We start from the raw sequence: 18737 nt of genomic DNA, 5'->3' as shown, positions 1-18737 counted from the left end.
AAACTTTTAAAAATAATCATATAAATTATATTTTATTCTAAAATTATAATATAAATAAAAGAAATTTCAACATGTGCTAATCTAGTATGTTTAAGTATCCCCTATATAATAAAATGGAAGTACACAACATTGTTTTGTATACTATATAATTTTAATAAGTTGGTTACAAATAGGTTATAGATTAAGTTTTATATTATTTGTATAGTCTGGATTTATTGTTTCCAAAAATCTTAAAGAGAATATTCTAAAGAATCATTTGATATCATCTAACTTACCATATTAATTTTCTTTATTAAATTATTCATCAAATAAAATCTTTTGATATCTAACTTAACATATTAATTTGTTAATTATCATCATACTTCACCTCTCATTTTTATATATGAGTCTATTTTATGAAACAAATAAATTATCATATTATTTATTATAATTAAAAAATAGTTTTATTTCCGCATATACCATAAATTGAATTTTTAAAAACAAACATAAATGATTCAATCTATAAAATATTCAAGTTTAATTAATATTATTCTTTAAAAATAATATCTATTGAATTAAAAAAATTTACTGAGTAACAGGTCAAAATATGAATATTTAAATTCAATTTCATACTTTTTGTTGAATTTTATAAATTTATATAATATAATAAACTTTAAATAATTTACTTTGAAATATTTTAAAAATATTGAAACTAGATATTAAAGTTAGAAACTATAAACACTCTAAATTGGTTTGTTATAGCAATGTCAATAATATGTCAATATAATATGAAAGAATTTCAAAAAACCAAATATATTAAAACAAAAAGTATAACAATATATTAAATTACTCATAATATAATAACTCACTTTTTAAAAACCAAATTCACAAAATTATGTTTTATAATGGCATTCAAGTCATTGTTGAAATAATTTCACGTACATAAACTAATACAACATATTAAAATTTTATTTTAAAATAGAAAATATACAAAATTTTGTATAAAATAAAATTTAACCAGTGTTATAGTACGGGTACTTATCTAGAATCATTAATAATATAAAACTTACAAAATAAGCGTCTTTTTTAAGTCATCATATTTAGCATATAATTTTATTGCATAATATTTTATCTAAAAAAACTTTTAAAAAAATCATATAAATTATCTTTTATATAAAATTATAATGTAAATACAATGAATTTCAACCCGTGCTCTACTAGCACGGGTCTTAATCTAGTTGTTTATTATTTTGGGAAAAATCTCATTTAAATCATGAACTTTCAAATTTTGGCCATTTAAACCATCAACTTTGTTGTAGGCCATTTAAAACATCAACTTTTGTTGATTAGCTTTTTTAAACATCAAGTTTCGTTGACCAAGCCAAAAAAGACATGACGTTAAATCCGATGATTGACCTACTAACAGACGTTACTATGCCGTTAATCACTTCGTTACTGACAAAACGACGTCGTTTTAATGGAAGTTTTAATTCGAAAAAATGTCATTTAAACCATGAACTTTTAAATATAGGCCATTTAAAACATGAACTTGTAAATATATGTCATTTAAACCATAAATTTTCAAATTTATGTCATATAAACCATGAACTTGCCCTGAACGTTCGGTAAAAACTAAACAACCTGAAAATTTTGGTTATCGAAGAAAACCGAAAAGAGAAAGCCTAACCGTTCGGCGCAATTGATTTGGATAATCAGATTTCGGTTCGGTTCGGACTGACTGGTTTATTAGAAACCACATAAGTATATAAACCTAACCGGCTAAACTGTTTAACCCTAGTTTAGTTTCTCTCTTCTTTCTTTGACTCTTCCTCATGATGCGATTCTGAAAAAGAGAAAGAAGAACATCAATTAATCCTTCTTTTTCGATCTTTGTCATGTATTTTGTGTCTTTTTGTATTTGTTTTGAGTCTTTTTCATTTATTATGACACTACAATAGAGTTTGAAGGATTGATCATCTTGTTTTAGGACACTACAATAGAGTTTGAAGGATTGATCATCTTGTTTTAGGACACTACACTAGAGTTTGAAGGATTGATCACATTTTTCATGTATTATGGTTTAAATGACATAAATTTGAAAATTTATCGTTTAAATGACATATATTTACAAGTTCATATTTTAAATGGCCTATATTTAAAAGTTCATGGTTTAAATGACATTTTTCGAATTAAAACTTCCATTAAAACGACGTCGTTTTGTCAGTAACAGAGTGATTAACGGCATAGTAACGTCTGTTAGTAGGTCAATTATTGGATTTAACGTCATGTCTTTTTTGGCTTGGTCAATGAAACTTGATGTTTAAAAAAGCTAATCAACAAAAGTTGATGTTTTAAATGGTCTACAACAAAGTTCATGGTTTAAATGTCTAAAATTTGAAAGTTCATTATTTAAATGACATTTTTTTCTTTTAATTTTCTTTTTCAATGGAATTTCAATTTACTCTTTTTATGAAAAGTGATAACGCAACGGGATTTACATGTACAATTAGACGAGAAAAGTAGAATAGATAATAGTATAGGAAAATTTATTTGGCTAAGGAAATAAAAGGAAATTAGGTATCAAAACTAATACGTAAATGAACCAAAAAAAAAGAAGATAGGATAAGATTTTCGAGTAAAGATAGGATAACAAAAAAAAAAGGAAATAAAGTATTAGACAAGGATTGGTTTAGTATTGTATTATTGTATAAGGATTGTTCGTGCGATCGTGTCTATATTACCTCAAACTCATCGAACCGACTCTAATATACATCGGGATTAAGATACTCATCATCTTTCTTCTTCGATCCTCAGTTTGTTCATCAATCAAAAACATGGCTACAACTACTACGAAGATCTTCGGCTTTGTGCTCGTGATATTGACGCTTCTCTTGGGACGTTCTTGTTCAGCGGCTGTCTACAAAGTAAAAAACACGAACTCCGATGGATGGATTGCCAACAAAGACGTCTATGATTGGACCGAGGGTCAGGAATTCTTCCACGTGGGAGATTCTTTGTTCTTCGAATACAATCCCACCTTCAATGACGTTACCCTAGTCTCCGACGCTTTAGAATACGATCTTTGCGACTCCTCTTCTCCTAAAGCTGTTTACAACACAGGACACGATGTAGTAACCTTCACAGAACCAGGATATCACTACTTCATCAGCTCAAATCAAGCTCAATGCACTTTGGGACAGAAGCTCGATGTTCTTGTCGTTTATGACCTGTCACTTCCCATTCCTCCACCACAACCAAGCAAGATCCTTCTGTCCGGTCTAATCTACAGGGTTGGTGACTCGAGCGTTCCTAAAGAGAGTGACTTCTACTACTATAATAAGTGGGCTGAAGATAAATTGTTTCATGTCATAGATGATCTACAATCCGGAAACGAAGTAAACAACGTCTTAGAGATCAGCGGCGACCTAGAATGTATATTCGTCGACCCGACTTCTCCCCTAGTTGTGCACAGGACAGGACACGATCTCGTCACGCTCACCAAACCAGAAGCCTACTATTTCATTAGCTCAGAGACAGACCACTTTGAAGCTGAGCTTCGAATCATTGTCGGACCAATACCCAATGCTCGGAAGGTGTCACCTATAGTCCGTCTCACAAGGTGGTTTCGTTCTTTTAGACCCCATCACCACTAAGTATCCGGATCAACTATTCAAGCATATGCATGCTACATTCTTGTTGGATTTGGTTCGAGATTATGTAACTAAAATACTCTATTAGTTACATATACTAGTTTAGTATATCTAGTTCTTGTCTTTCATTCTTTCGTTAGAATTTTTTATATCTTGAAGTACTTCCAGTACTACTGTATAATTTCAGAATCAATTCAATAAAAAGAAGAGATTTTGCTTCAACGTTTCTACTTATTCTGATCATCATGAGAATTCCCTAACAAACAAAGTTTCATACATTGAATGGACTATTTAAATTTGCTAAAACAGTAGGAAATGACTTATATATAATAAGACTTGAAAAGAAAGAAAACCAGATTTTTGCGTTGAATTATGCTTTATCTTTGTATTATATATTATTATTCCCTTTTCTATGGTATACCTGAAAAAAATCATTCTAAATCATATCTGATCTTTTCAAAATTGAGTAATCAGGTATGCTCATTATATTCTTGTAATATCAAAATATATATATATATATATATATATATATATATATATATATATAGTGTTATGAACAAAATGCTGGAGATTAGTATGTACCAGCTGGTGCAGTACTTGCAGGTGGGAGTACATTGACTAACCCTTTGGCTATAGCCATAAGTAGATTTCTCTATATATAAAAAGGAAGAATCAGTTTGCTTTCCAAATTAAATTTATATGAACGTAACTAACAAGTTCCACTTTCTGTCATCAAAGTTACAATTGTAATGATCAACTTCGCAAAATTCTCTCACCTTATTTTTATTGTCTTGATGAAGACTGGAGATGTCATGCTGAGCAATCAGGTATGCTCATTCTTGTAAAAAAAAACTTTTGCGGTTAACCAATTTTGAAAGTTTTGGTATGGTTTAAGATGTGGGAGTTTGAGTTTGAAGCCGTTTCTTTATCACTAATTGTTGTTAGCCTAAAATTATTGGCTTTGATAAATCTCATGCATGTGAATTAAAAAATAATATCAAGAAATGTAGTGATCAAACTAGCAAAATTCTCTCACCTTATTTTTATTGTCTTGAGACTAAGACTGGAGATTTCATTTTGTCAATATATCAAACAAATCCAAGTCAATAGCATGAAATTGTCGTCACTTCTAGCTATGATATCTATCTATGGATCAAAAAGATAAGATCATGAAACAAACATACGAGCTTTATTGTTGGAACTGCATAGTATATGATTCACTCTTTGGGTTTATCTAAAACCATAGTAAAATAAATAAATAAATTAAATCAACTTTAGAACGTTCTTTTTTTTTCCCAATAGAAGAGGTGAATCAAAAGTCAGAAAGGATTAAATCTTCTACTACTCTAGAAAAAGGAAATAAACAAAATAAAATCCTAAAAGGATTAGGAATGGTACATCATTATATAAACAATGCAAGGCTACGTTCTCTCTTCACAACTCATCATTCATCAACACAACACAACTCAGCTTTCTCTCTGATTCAGATCTCATAACCTTTCTTTTTCCCTTGTCAATTTGTTCATCTAATCATGGCCACAACAATAAAGAAGATCTTCCTCTTTGTGCTTTTGGTGATAACAACCTTCACGGTTCTCTTTGGCTCTTGTTCGGCTACTGTCTACACCGTAGGGGACTCGGCTGGATGGATTGCGAAAGAAGGCTTGTAATACGAATGGGCCAAGGAAAAGGTGTTTTACGTAGGAGACTCTTTGGTCTTCAAATACGATCCCTACGTCAACGACGTTACTCAAGTTTGGGGCACTTTAGAATTAGAATTCTGCGAGAGTTCTTCTCCTAAGGCCGTCTACAATACAGGACATGACGTGGTAACCTTCACGGAACCCGGAGATCACTACTTCATCAGCTCAAATCAAGCTCAATGCATACTTGGACAGAGGCTCGACGTTCTTGTTGTTCATGACCCGTCACGTCCTATTCCTCCACCACCACCGAGCTAGATCCTTCCTTGTGGGGAAATCTACAAGGTCGGTGACTCTAAAGCATGGAGCGTTCCTGAAGAGAGCGACTACTATAACAAGTGGAGTGAGGACAAACTGTTTCATGTAGGAGATAGTCTACTTTTCGAATACGACAACCAAGTAAACGACGTCTTAGAGATTAGCGGTGACCTTGAATTCATAACCTGCGACCCGACTTCTCGCGTAGCCGTGCACAAGACGGGCCATGATCTCGTTACGCTCACCAAACCAGGAGTTCACTATTTCATTAGCTCAGAGACGGGTCACTGCGCGGCTGGGCTTAAGCTTCGAGTTGTGGTCGGAGCATTACCCAAACCCGTTACTTTCACCAATTTTCCCAAGAAGATGGATTTGTCAGCTATGGACCGCCTCACAAAGTGGTTAACCACTTTCATACCCCAGCCCCATCACTAAAGTTTTCGTCTTTATTTGGTTTTTTCTTTTCCTTGTTTCTTCCTTAAGATCCAAGTTTGTTTAGTTTTTGTTTTCCAGTACCGATGTAACGTTTCAGATTTTATTCATTATATAATACAATTTCAGTTTAGCTCTTCCAATATTTTTTGTCTCGAGAGTCAAGAAGATCAAACAAAGGTTTTAAACGAAAGTCAACCCCATCACTAAGCATCCGCTTTCTATTCATTAGCTAATTAGAGTTTCTTTAATTCTCTTGTTAACTTCTTTAATATTCTTTAAGTTCTTGTTTTCAGTATGATGTAATGTTTTAGATTTCTATTCATCATAAACCGAAACATTACTCTATACAACTTCAGTTAAGCTCTTCCAATATTTTGTCTCGAGAGTCAAGAAGATCAAATTAAAATTCTTGTTACTCAAGAATCTCCAATATTACTTCTAGTGGTTAATCATGTTTCAGTCAAATTCGTGGCATGAGCTTATTTGGGCAAACAACTTCAAAGGTTAAGAAGTTCAAATTTACGGTTGAGTATGTAACAAGAGATTTAAATTACCTATAGGAGGAAAAAACAGAGAAAATCTGACTGTATCTGCATAACACAGCTTCAAGGTTGTTCTTTTTTTTTTTTTTCGGATGTTGTTCATATTACAGACATATAATCAAACTTATCAGAGATTCAATAGCAAAAACAGAGCATAACAAAACAAGCATTTTGACGAGTTTCCTTTTAAGGTCTCTCTCTCTCTCTCTCATTGTGAGAACTCTTGAGGATTGAACTTGACTGTTTCACGATATATAAGCTCCTTAATGTTCTCTTCTGACAAAGAAGGTTGCTCGAAATCGAAATTGAACGGCCTTACACACACCGGTTCTTCGTTTATATCATGCAGTGGTGCCAGATACGGGTGGCACAACGCCTCATCAACTAGAGACACAGAAACTTGCTTAGTAAAAACCGAAAACAGAGAAGAAGCAGATATATAAATATAACTCACCTGTGATGCGTCTGCTTGGATCAAAGACGAGCATTTTCTCCAGCAAATCGACTGCACCAGCTGACATGTTTGGGAATCTAGCAGCAAAGTTCTGTCTCGGGTACTGTGGAAGCTGTCTAACGTACCTTCTTGCGTTGTCACTCCTTAAGAACCCCAAGCTTGAGTCATCAGGCGATCCTATAAGCTGTTTTTCCAGAGATTTGTCAACAGATGCCAAGAAGAAACACTAGTAGTGATGCTATGGATAAAACATATTAAACTAGAGATTACCTCAGTGATGAGTCTAAGCTGATGAACATAATCTTTACCAGGAAAACACGGCTCTCGTGTCATTGTTTCACCGAGAATACAACCGACAGACCAAATATCGATTGCTGCTGTGTATTCTGAGCAATTAAGAAGCAACTCTGGAGCTCGGTACCAACGTGTAACAACATATTCAGTCATGAAATCTGTCTCGGATTTGGTCCTTGCAAGCCCGAAATCCCCAAGCTTTAGATCACAGTTTGCATTCAGGAGCAAATTGCTGGGTTTTAAATCTCGATGCAGTACATTAGCTGAATGAACATACTTGAGCCCACGCAGCAACTGATACAGAAAGAACTACAAGCAAAAAAATCGAAACTAGTTACTAAACACCAAGTCACCAACAACCCAAACTTCCAAAAAACACACAAACCAATAAAAAGGAACAAACATAACAAGCAATACTGACTATAACTATTGTTTGACCAATATTATATCCTCAGATGCACTAACATCACAATAGAATACGGATTGCTCTAGCTTCCTGAACCAAGTAACGTCTAAACTATAAACAGAAGATTCATCTGCAAGATGGTAACATGAAGGATGAAGCATACCCGACAATGATCATCAGTCAACGGTTGGTTAGAGCGTATAATCTGGTGGAGATCAGTGTCCATGAGCTCATAAACAATGTAAACATCATTAAAGTTCTCTCTCCGAGGTGGTCTTATTATATCCTTTACAGCAATAACCTGCGCAGTGAGTAAACCAATATATAAAAAGATTCACAACACACAATAATAGGTATTATTATTACTTCACTAAAAATAGATATAAGGAAAAAAAAAAAAAAAACAAACAGAGATCAAGTGAGTGGCGTACATTTTCATGATCCATATGCTTGAGAAGCTTAATCTCTCTCAAAGTTCTTTTAGCGTCGATAATGTTGTCAAAAGCATTACCAATCTTCTTGATAGCAACCTCTTCTCCAGTCTCTGAGTTTATAGCAGCACTGATCATCAAACATTGAACCAGGAGTTAAAATTAAAGATCATCGACATATACAAAGAAACCCAGAAGAAGTTCACAATTCCACAGTTCAAATTGACAAGTTCCAAATTAGAGAAACCCTATTTTACAAAATTCAAAATCAAAAATCAAAATTATATTCCCAAATTGAAAAGAAGACTCACCAGACGATTCCATAAGCGCCTCTACCGATCGGGCGAAGAGGAGGAACATATTTTCTAGAAACTTCGAAGAGATTGCCATAGACATTATACTGAACATAGCTACCACCATGAGTAGGCACCCCTTTGCTGCTCTGATCACCTGAACTCCCGAAACAACTCTCCGCCGACATCGGAATCCCCAAAGATGGAACCCAGCCCTAGATACACGCCACAGAGATATTGAGGAGGAAGAGATGGGTGGGTGGTGTTGACATTTCTAACAAATCTTATGTTACAAAGTCTCGACCTTTTTTTATTCAACAGTGAAAAGTGGAGAAGGCTCCACTCGGGTGACCCGTGAACCCCCTTAAACCGGGTTTTTCCCTATTCTTCTTCTTTGGTTTTTTCTCTTTGTTTAAAGTCAAGTCAGTTTCAGTTTGGTGTATTCGCTTTATGATATTCAAGTTGGATATGAATTATATATATCCGATGATTGTTCTAAATTAATAAATTGATGCATGAATTTCATAGAACCGTAATAGACGTTAATGACTTCATGTGGGAATGTCCTTGATATACAAGAATTTTAACAAGTGTCCGATTTTTAGTGTTATGAGAAGGTAGGTGTACAACAAGTCAATCTATGTCTGACTAAACAAACTATTATTTGACCATACAAACTAGGGACTTTTCACGGAATGATTCATTCAAAGGTATCTTTAGCAAATATATTTGATCAAATTTTTTTTTTTTTACTAGACAAATGGTGTTTATGGCCATAAGCACAAATTGAGTCATATGATTATATTTGTTAAATGATCAATTTCTTCAGCAACGCAAACACGCCCATAACGACTAAATTAAAGAAATCAGACTAGCATGCAAAGAAGTTGTTCGACTTGAGGGCATAACTACTAACGTTTATGATAATATTAGATCTCATGCATACAATTTCTTCGTGAGGACATAATATCTATTTAGAATAATTGTAAAGCAGATTTATTTCTTTATCTTTTGTTTTTCTCTAAAATACTAATTGTTAATTAAGGATTAAATGGTCATTTTCTGCATTAATTAAAAATTCAAATTTCCTCTAAAAAGCTAGATACACGATCATTTAAACCAAAAGAAAATCTTAAATCATGAGAATTAAATTTACATTAAAAAAATAATCCAATTGAAGTGATGTTGAACGATTTTTTGTTCGGTTACAAGATGGGAATCACATTTCCAGATCAACAAAGCATTATATCATTACTATTAAATACTAAATAACTAAAGAAAGAGCGAGGAGGATAAGAGAGGAAAAAAGCTCCTACGTACGAGTCCCTAAGTCAACCGTAAGAAGAATGGATTTTTCAAATAACCGGATCTTACCTACTACTTCTTACTAAAAACGGTAATAACCTGCGGTTCGTAGCTAAATGCTGAAGCCTACCGCCGGTCCTTCACGCCCCTCCGGCAATCCCTCCGCCTCAAACCATCAAATCTTCACCTTTCAATGAAGATCTTCACCTTGTACCTCCATCCTCATCTCTGAAGATTCGGTAATAGAACTCCTCCTTTAACTTTCTTTTCCTCCTTCCAATTTTCTTTGTTTAAACCTTGTACCACTGGTCGAACAATCTTATTGTCTGGTAAGTAACCCTAACCAAACCCCATCTGCCTCACCTGAGAAAGTTTAACCACCATGAATTCGAAGATTCCTTACCACCTGAAAGGGAAAGGTGTGGACGGAGTCTTCTCCCCCCCCTTCCCCAAAACGTCTTAAAGCTCCAGAGCTAGACACAAGCCATCTCATCGAAGCTAATGCCCTTACCCTGATGGGAAGGCTTACCAACCCGGCAAACCAGCGTCTTTGGACCATGTTCCCCTTCTTCTCAAACCGCTGGGACCTAAAAGGAAAAGCCACAGGTTCAGATCTGGGAAAAGGATGTTTCCAGTTCAGTTTTGAACTAGAGGAAGACCTGCTGAAAGTTCTAGACAACAAACCATACCACTATGACCAATGGATGGTAATCCTGCAACGATGGGAACCAACCATTTCTGACTCTTTCCCCTCTCAGATCCCTTTCTGGATCGAGATCCAAGGGCTCCCAAAGCACTACTGGCAACCAGCCATGCTCCATCTTATCGGTGAAGCTCTTGGAGAGATACTGGAGCTGGAAATCACTTCTTCAACAGTCAAAATCAAAGCCATGCTAAATGGCCTCCAACCCATGACAAAAGAAACTATTGTTGAGTTTTCAGATGGAAACGAAGCTTTAGTGACCCTTGATTACAAAAACCTGAAAAATCATTGTTCTTACTGCTTCAGACTCACCCATGAGAAGCGAAACTGCCCTGGATACAAGGCTCTTAGAGAGTCAACGGATACGTCGAGCTCCTAGACGACAATGCCTGACCAGAGACAGGACAGAAGAAATTACTACACTCCAGCAGACAATTTCCTGCCACCAAAAGAGAAACATCATTACTTGGATTCCAGAAGGGAACTATCTACACACTCTGTGGACCCTCATCACCATGTCTTACCTGAAAGAGACCCTAGACGCCTTCAGGACAAATCTCATGCCTCTCTCGCCTCTCGAAAACGAAAACTTGATGAGGAATGGCATCAATATCACTGACACTCCGATTTTGGATATCATGGCTCTCGGTCCCACTTTGATAGACGACCCTCACCAAAATCCTTCAGTAACACCCGAGAGGTATCTGAAAGAAGCCACCGTAGTCGTGAGGATGACCACCAAAGGTCAACTCGAATCTGGAGAGAAAAGCCTCCAAGACCTGAAAACTCGGAAACCTCCAGATCAAGATGGCCTCCCCTTGAGAGGACCCTTTCCTCCGCGGAAGTAACCCCACCCCCTCCTCCCCCTATCCCCACAACGGAGGAAGTCCTTGGAGAACTCAGAGAAGTTACAGTGCAATATGTAAACTGTGCAGATCCAATAGAGAGTGCTGTAAGGAGACGAAGAGTAATCCAAGGTGAGGAAAGAGACTTAACTACTGAAACTGCAAACCTCATAATAGAAGTCGCATTAAATTCACAACAATCGTACCTTGCTGCTGTTGAGGTTCCAACTAGACATTCTGCGGAGGAAAACCAAGCTGCTCCTCCTACCTACTGAAGAATCACAAGAAAGAGAATCAGTTGCAAAAAAGAGAAGAGGTAGACCCCCTCTCCCAAAACCTCTCAACAGAAGCCCCTTGCGACTCTCAGGTGCAAAGTCTAGCAAGAGAAACCTCTGTCTAGCCCAGGGCTCACCTAAACGAAAACCACCACCTACGGGACCTGCAGCCATCAGAGGTGAATCAAGCTCTTCCCGCTCTAAGTCCCTGCCAAAACAAAACGTTACTGAGCCTGGAACTCAATCCCAACCATCATCAAGCAAAACAGCTCCAAAAGGAAAGATCATACCGCCTATGGTGAAGAAGAGGGTGGATTTTCACGATCCGCCCGGTCCTCTTCCTTAAAGATATTGAGTTGGAACTGTTGTGGGTTGGGGAATCCCATAACAGTCCAACGACTCCGGTAACTTCACTCCAAGTTCTCTCCGGAGATAATATTCCTCATGGAGACAAAGAATCCGGATGATGTAGTTCGCAGCTCACTTAACTTTTTGAATCTCCATTCCCACCATCTTGTCCCCCCTCATAGTCCAGGAGGTGGAGGTCTAGCCCTGCTCTGGAAACAAGAAATCGAAGTCACAATCTTATCAAGCTGCCAGAACTTTATAGACACACAAATCAGAGCAGAAGGGAAATAATTTTTTGCTACTTTCGTCTATGGGGAACCAGATAGATCAAAGAGGAAACTTATCTGGGATGAGCTAACTCTCCTTGGCCGAAATAAAGAAGAACCCTGGTATCTCACGGGGGATTTCAACGATATCATCGAGGCTTCAGAGAAACAAGGAGGCCAAGTAAGACATGAAGGAACATTTGTGGACATTAGATCCTTTATGGCAGAATGCGATCTCTTGACCTCCGCCACTCTGGTAATTTCCTTTCATGGAGAGACCAAAGAAACAACCACCTGGTATTTTGTCGTCTTGACAGAGCAATGACTAACGGACTATGGGTAGAACAATATCCTTTTAGCCGATGCGAGTATCTAAACTTTGAAGGCTCCGATCATCGACCTTTGCTTACTCTATTGGACCTATCAAAGAAAAAGAAAAAAGGTATTTTCCGGTACGAACGAAGACTTAAAGACAACACTGAAATTACCAATCTCATTCATGAGGCCTGGTCATTTGATGCCCAAGAAGAAGTGGAAGAAAAGATTATACGCTGCAGAAGGGATATCATTACCTGGTCCAAAGCAAAATATATGAGCAGCCGTCAATTGATTGAAGATCTCAAGGAGAAACTGGAGGCAGCAATGTCGAGCGACAAACAGAACCATGGGGAAATCTCCTCTCTAAACATTGCTTTGCTCTCTGCCTATAAAGCAGAGGAAATCTACTGGAAACAAAGAAGCCACCAACTTTGGTTAGCCTTAGGTGATAAAAACACTGGCTATTTTCATGCTACCACGAGAAGCAGAACTACAATCAATAAATTTTCGGTGATAGAGAATAAAGAGGGCTTAGCTGTGTATGAAGAAGAAGGTATCCTTCGGGAGATAACTGACTACTTCACAGAAATGTTCACCTCGCATCCGGGAGAGAGACGAGACACTGTCAAGGAAGCTATAAACCTGTGTATCTCCGCGGAAATGAATGCCTCTCTCACGATACCTCCCTCCCCTCAGGAAATTAAGAAGGCTTGCTTCTCTATCCACCCTGATAAAGCACCAGGTCCTGATGGATTTTCTGCCAGCTTTTTCCAATCCAACTGGGAGACGGTCGGACCTAACATTGTCATTGAAGTACAATCCTTCTTCTCGTCTGCTAACCTACAACAGTCTATCAATAAAACCCATGTTAGACTCATCCCAAAAATCCAAAGTCCTCAAAAAATGGCAGACTACCGACCCATTGCTTTATGCACTGTCTTCTACAAAATCATCTCCAAGCTGCTATCTAAAAGACTCCAACCAATCCTGCAACATATAATATCGGAGAACCAATCAGCCTTTGTTCCAAACAGAGCAATATCAGATAATGTACTGATTACACACGAGGCTTTGCATTACCTCAAAACTTCAGGAGCAACAAAACAATGTTATATGGCAGTGAAGACCGACATGAGTAAAGCCTACGATCGCCTAGAGTGGGATTTCCTTGAGTGTGTCATGCAAGAGATGGGTTTCAGCCAAACGTGGATACAATGGATTATGCAGTGTGTTACCTCAGTGTCATACTCTTTCTTACTAAATGGAGCAGAACAAGGACTTGTCAACCCTGAAAGAGGGATCCGCTAAGGCGACCCTCTTTCACCTTACTTGTTCATCCTTTGCAGTGAAGTGTTGTCGGGACTCTGCTCTAAAGCTCAACGTGATGGCCGACTCCCTGGTGTAAGGATAGCTCTAGGCTGCCCCAGAGCAAACCACCTTCTTTTTGTAGACGACACAATGTTCTTATGTCGATCTGATGGCCAAAGTTGTTCAACGCTCCTCACTATCCTGAAGAAATATGAGAATGCATCAGGTCAGATGATAAACAAAGCAAAATCAGCAATTATTTTTTCATCCAAAACTTCTGAGGAAACAAAAAACGAGGCGCAACGGCTACTAGGAATCCAAAAGGTGGGAGGTTTAGGTAAGTACCTGGGATTACCTGAGATGTTTGGCAGGAAGAAAAGAGACCTTTTCAACCAGATCATAGACCAAATAAGACAACGATCCCGAAGCTATTCCTCCAAGTTCCTCTCCCCCGCTGGTAAGACCACTATGCTCAAATCAGTCCTCTCGGCAATGCCTACTTACACTATGTCATGTTTTAAGATCCCCAAGTCATTATGCAAAAGGATTCAATCAGCCCTCACTCGTTTCTGGTGGGATTCCTCTGAAGAGAAAAAGAAAATGACATGGTTAGAATGGACCAAGATGACAAAATCAAAGAGAGACGGGGGATTAGGCTTTAGAGATATTACAAACTTCAATGACGCCCTCCTTGCAAAAGTGAGCTGGCGGATCCTCAACCGACCAGAGTCCTTGTTAGCAAGACTACTCCTAGGCAAGTACTGTAAATCAGAACCTTTCCTTACATGTTCGGTCTCATCAACAGCCTCGCATGGCTGGCGAGGAATCTGCATTGGGAGAGACTTATTAAAACCTCAATTGGGAAAGATTATTGGCTCGGGAACTGATTCTTCTGTCTGGTATGATCCCTGGATCTCTCTGACCTCCCCCGTAACACCTATGGGACCACCACCAAAAGATTATCAACATTTGAATGTGAACGACCTAATCTGCCCTAACTCTAAGACTTGGAATAGAGAGAAGATTCGTGAGATATTACCTTATCATGAGGAGGATATCCTCCTTCTTAGACCAAGTAAGTTGAACGCCCCGGACCGTTATCTCTGGATCCCTACTAAATCAGGCGAATACACAGCAAAGTCGGGATACCAAGAGGCATCAAAAGATAGGAACCACCAAACCCTCCAAGACGAGACTCTAAGAGACTTCAACTGGCTCAAAGAGGTGTGGAATATCCGATGCTCTCCCAAAGTGAAGTTCCTCCTTTGGAAAGTCCTAAACAATGCTCTCCCAACAGGGAGAAACCTACAGGAAAGGAACATCAACCCGGATGCTGTTTGCCCCCACTGTAGTGATCAGGAAACGAGCCTCCACTTGTTCTTCCATTGCCCTTTTGCTAAACAAGTGTGGAATCTAGCTCCTCTCAAACAACAACCAACTCTGGAGATGATCACCAGTGTACGACAGGGCATCGAAGTAACCAACAAATTAACTTGTTTACCCCCGACTGGCATTTGCCAAGGAACCCTTTCGCCATGGATCCTGTGGGCGATTTGGGTCACCATGAACCAGAAGACCTTTGAGAAGAAATCTCTAAGTGGCCCGGATACTGTAACTACAACCATACAACAAGCGAGAGAGTGGTTAACAGCCCAAGATCTGCCACCACAGACCCCTAATTCTCACTAGAACCCCTCAGATCTAATAACCCGATCAGCCTCGATCCGTTGTTTCTCTGATGCAGCGTGGCGATCTAAATCGCTTGAAGCCGGTTTGGGATGGTTCTTCTCTGACTACCCTCTGATGTCGGAGACCCGAGGCACAGCTGTTTTACAGAACGTGAGCACCCCTCTTTTGGCTGAAGCTTCGGCTCTCCTATCCGCCATTCATCAGGCCCTCGATCTAGGCATCAAACACATCATCTTTGCTTCAGATTCGCATCAGCTAATCAAAGCACTTCATTCAGAGCCCCTCTCCAAGGAACTCTACGGGATTCACCATGACATCTTTTGTCTATCTCTAGGTTTTGACTCTTGTTTTTCACTTTTATCAAACGAGAGAACAATCGAAAAACCGATTTGTTAGCTAAATCGGTTTTACTGCCCAAGCCGGTTTGTAACAATTGATTTCAATGAAATTTTCGGTTTGACAAAAAAAAACTAAAGAAATGCAAAACAACTTACTTGCCCACTACAAATAGAGTAAGCAAGAGATCAGTCTTATGATAGAATCCTTCAATTCTTAGTCTTGGACAAACTTTTAGTCACTGTACAAAACTTGCAATCGATTTTGGAAAAACAACAACTTTGCATTGGATAAACTTTTAGTCATCCCACATTGTTATATGGTAGCAAATAAACCTCGAGAAAATGCATGAGACCAACAATCATTTCAAAATTTTCAAAAAAATAAGTTTGTTTATTAGAAAAAAAGTTTAATAATATTACATTTGTTTTTGGTTTGGACATTTAATACCTCATTATTTTTTCATTGCAATAAAAATACTTCAGTTATTTAATATCCGATGATTGTTCTAAACAGGCTCGGCCCTTCACCCATTCTTATGACACATGGGGGTTGGGCCTCCATATTTTTTGAGATTTTTAGTAATAAAAATAGGCCTCAAAAAATATTTTTACTGCAAAAATAGGCCTCAATTTTATAAAAGTTATAGATTTGGCCTCAAGTTTTAAATTTATCTACTTTTTTATTGCAGAAATAAGCCTCATTTTCCGAAATTTTAAGATTTAATTTCAGTTTTATTTTTTATCTATAAATCCATTAAAAGCCACAAATTTAACTGGGCCGGCTCTAGTTCTAAATTAATTAATTGATGCATGAATTTCATATAATCGTAGTAGACGTTAGTGACTCCATGTGGGAATGTCCTTGATATACAAATTTTTTAATATGTGTCCGATTTTAGTTTTTTGAGTATGTAGGTGTACAACAAGTCAATCTATGTCTGCCTAAACTATTATTTGACCATACAAACAAACTAGGGACTTTTCACGAAATGATTCATTCAAAGTTATCTTTAGCAAATATATTCGATCAATTTTTTATTTTTTTTACTAGACAAATGGTGTTTCTGACCATAAGCAGAAATTGAGTCATATGATTATTTTTGGTTAAATGTTCAATTTCTTCAGCAACGCAAACACGGCCATAACGACTAAAGAAATCAGACTAGCATGCAAAGAAGTTGTTCGACTAGAGGGCATAGCTACTAACTTTCTGATAATATTAGACCTCATGCATATGTTCCTCAAGATCAGTCAAATCGTCCCTTGGTGATACAATTTCATCGTGAGGACATAATATTTATTTTATAATAATTATAAAGCAATTTTTTTTGCTCTAAAATATTAATTGTTATTTAAGGATTAAAAATCACTTTTTGCATTAATTAAAAGGTCAAATGACCTCTACGGACCAAGTAAACTAGAGATCAGTCTTATATTAGGATCCTTCTAATTCTTCATCAGAACTGGACGCATACTTGGAATCCTAAACGAGAGGAGGCACAACATTCTTAGCCTTGATTTGAGAGAGCAACAACTTTGCATTGGGAAAGCTTTCAGTCATCCCACATTGTTATATGGTAGCAGATAAACCTCGAAAAATACATAGATCCAATAATTATTTGAAAATTTTCAAATAATAAGTTTGTTTATTGGAAAAAAACTTAAAAACTATATTTATTTTTTGTTTGGAAATTTCATACCTCATTTTTTTATTGGTATTTTCAATAACTCTATCTTCTCCATGGGCAAGGAGGGCAAGAGACTGAAGAGATGCTCCACATCCACCGATGTTGAATCACCAGATGGTGAGGGCACGAAGCCTTTGCAGAAAGGTAAGAAAATTTAGGTATCTTTGTTGCTCGAGGGTTTGTATTTTAACCAATCAACATAACATATATAAAATCTGCTTAGCTTGCTCTTAATATATACAAGGCATATGATATGCATATACATATGTATGGAGATAGTTTGGTGAGATTGAACTGTTGTATTATGCTAATTCGAACTGTTTCCTTTGATGCTTAAGCTGAGGGAGAGCCACAGAACTCTGAGACGGATGTAAATCCGAAGAAACGCAAGAAGAAATCTAAGAGCAAGGTCAGAAAACTTAACAGTTCGTCTTTCTCTTTTCTTAATAATCTTTCTTTTGACAGAAGAAGTGCCACGAACGACTTCTTAACTTAATATATATGTCGTCTCTCTCTCACTCACTCACTCTCACATAGTGTTAAATTTACTCTTCTCTGTAGCAAACTGTTGAAGATGATTTGGAACCCAAGAAGACATCTGATCAAGAGAAGGTATGATATTTCTTCTATTTACTACTTAGAAATAAAAATAAAAAAACTTTGAACTAAGATCATATATGCTTCGATTCTGTATCTTTTTTCACCACACTTAATTTCTCTATCTATATATATATATATGAGACATTAATGAGTATTTTTCTAATTCATTTTTTCTTTCTCTTGTAATTGAATGGCAGGAAATGAAAAAATTGAGGAAATCTTTCAAAGAGATGACTGAAACTATGAAAAACCTGCAGGATTTTCTCATGGGGAATGCTGATCTACTACCGGGGATTTCAATGAAGGTATATATATATGCATGTTTCTTCAATAATAACTTATAAGTTGTGGTTGGTTACTAGCTAGCTAGGGGTCTCTGTTTCTGCTGACTTGACTGAAACTATTATATGTAAAAAAACCTGCAGGAGATGTTACTGACCAAATCCCCGGATACTTCATCCAAGGTATCGTTCATCAGTTTGTTGCATTTATTTGTATTGTGTAGGCTGACAACAAAATGATGCATGATACCTTTACACTTTATATAGCTTTCTACTCTACTGACTTTTGACTCACAAAAAAATCCTGGTTTTTTTTTTTTTTTTTTTT

General features: G+C 37.0%; 4 protein-coding genes and 1 pseudogene across 4 annotated transcripts; 4 read left to right on the top strand and 1 right to left on the bottom strand.

Moving 5' to 3' along the window:
* On the top strand, positions 2814–3632 carry LOC104737700. The gene has a single exon (XM_010457943.2). It carries the CDS (start codon positions 2814–2816, stop codon positions 3630–3632), a length of 819 nt encoding a protein of 272 aa, XP_010456245.1.
* LOC104738559 lies at positions 5162–6025 on the top strand (annotated as a pseudogene).
* Positions 6603–8775, bottom strand: LOC104712298 (mitogen-activated protein kinase 4). The gene is made up of 6 exons (XM_010457942.2): positions 8464–8775; positions 8153–8282; positions 7885–8022; positions 7292–7624; positions 7022–7205; positions 6603–6951 (listed from the first exon to the last, which is right to left on the bottom strand). The coding sequence occupies exons 1-6, from the start codon at positions 8631–8633 to the stop codon at positions 6776–6778; spliced, it is 1131 nt and encodes a 376-aa protein (XP_010456244.1). The 5' UTR covers positions 8634–8775; the 3' UTR covers positions 6603–6775.
* LOC104738557 lies at positions 14350–15502 on the top strand. The gene is made up of 3 exons (XM_019234638.1): positions 14350–14395; positions 14484–14817; positions 14926–15502. The coding sequence occupies exons 1-3, from the start codon at positions 14350–14352 to the stop codon at positions 15500–15502; spliced, it is 957 nt and encodes a 318-aa protein (XP_019090183.1).
* On the top strand, positions 17575–18699 carry LOC104738556. The gene is made up of 5 exons (XM_010458714.2): positions 17575–17672; positions 17867–17937; positions 18090–18140; positions 18326–18433; positions 18634–18699. The coding sequence occupies exons 1-5, from the start codon at positions 17582–17584 to the stop codon at positions 18697–18699; spliced, it is 387 nt and encodes a 128-aa protein (XP_010457016.1). The 5' UTR covers positions 17575–17581.

The sequence above is a fragment of the Camelina sativa genome, chromosome 13 (genome assembly GCF_000633955.1).
Source record: "Camelina sativa cultivar DH55 chromosome 13, Cs, whole genome shotgun sequence".
Classification (NCBI taxonomy): domain Eukaryota; kingdom Viridiplantae; phylum Streptophyta; class Magnoliopsida; order Brassicales; family Brassicaceae; genus Camelina; species Camelina sativa.
Note: the sequence above shows the minus strand (reverse complement) of the source record. Positions and strands in the feature narration are given on the sequence as shown.

What these genes read in the sequence shown, in the direction of transcription:
- LOC104737700 (XM_010457943.2), top strand. Translation starts at nt 2,814, where the DNA reads ATGGCTACAACTACTACGAAGATCTTCGGCTTTGTGCTCGTGATATTG.
- LOC104738557 (XM_019234638.1), top strand. Translation starts at nt 14,350, where the DNA reads ATGCAAAAGGATTCAATCAGCCCTCACTCGTTTCTGGTGGGATTCC. An exon ending in CTCGTTTCTGGTGGGATTCC is followed by an intron (nt 14,396 to 14,483) that starts TCTGAAGAGAAA and finishes TTAGAGATATTA; the next exon opens with CAAACTTCAATGACGCCCTC. An exon ending in CTAATCTGCCCTAACTCTAA is followed by an intron (nt 14,818 to 14,925) that starts GACTTGGAATAG and finishes TCTCTGGATCCC; the next exon opens with TACTAAATCAGGCGAATACA.
- LOC104738556 (XM_010458714.2), top strand. Translation starts at nt 17,582, where the DNA reads ATGGGCAAGGAGGGCAAGAGACTGAAGAGATGCTCCACATCCACCGAT. An exon ending in AGACATCTGATCAAGAGAAG is followed by an intron (nt 18,141 to 18,325) that starts GTATGATATTTC and finishes ATTGAATGGCAG; the next exon opens with GAAATGAAAAAATTGAGGAA. An exon ending in TACCGGGGATTTCAATGAAG is followed by an intron (nt 18,434 to 18,633) that starts GTATATATATAT and finishes TGTATTGTGTAG; the next exon opens with GCTGACAACAAAATGATGCA.
- LOC104712298 (XM_010457942.2), bottom strand. Translation starts at nt 8,633, where the DNA reads ATGTCGGCGGAGAGTTGTTTCGGGAGTTCAGGTGATCAGAGCAGCAAA. An exon ending in AGCTTAGACTCATCACTGAG is followed by an intron (nt 7,206 to 7,291) that starts GTAATCTCTAGT and finishes CTGGAAAAACAG; the next exon opens with CTTATAGGATCGCCTGATGA. An exon ending in TCCAAGCAGACGCATCACAG is followed by an intron (nt 6,952 to 7,021) that starts GTGAGTTATATT and finishes CTGTGTCTCTAG; the next exon opens with TTGATGAGGCGTTGTGCCAC.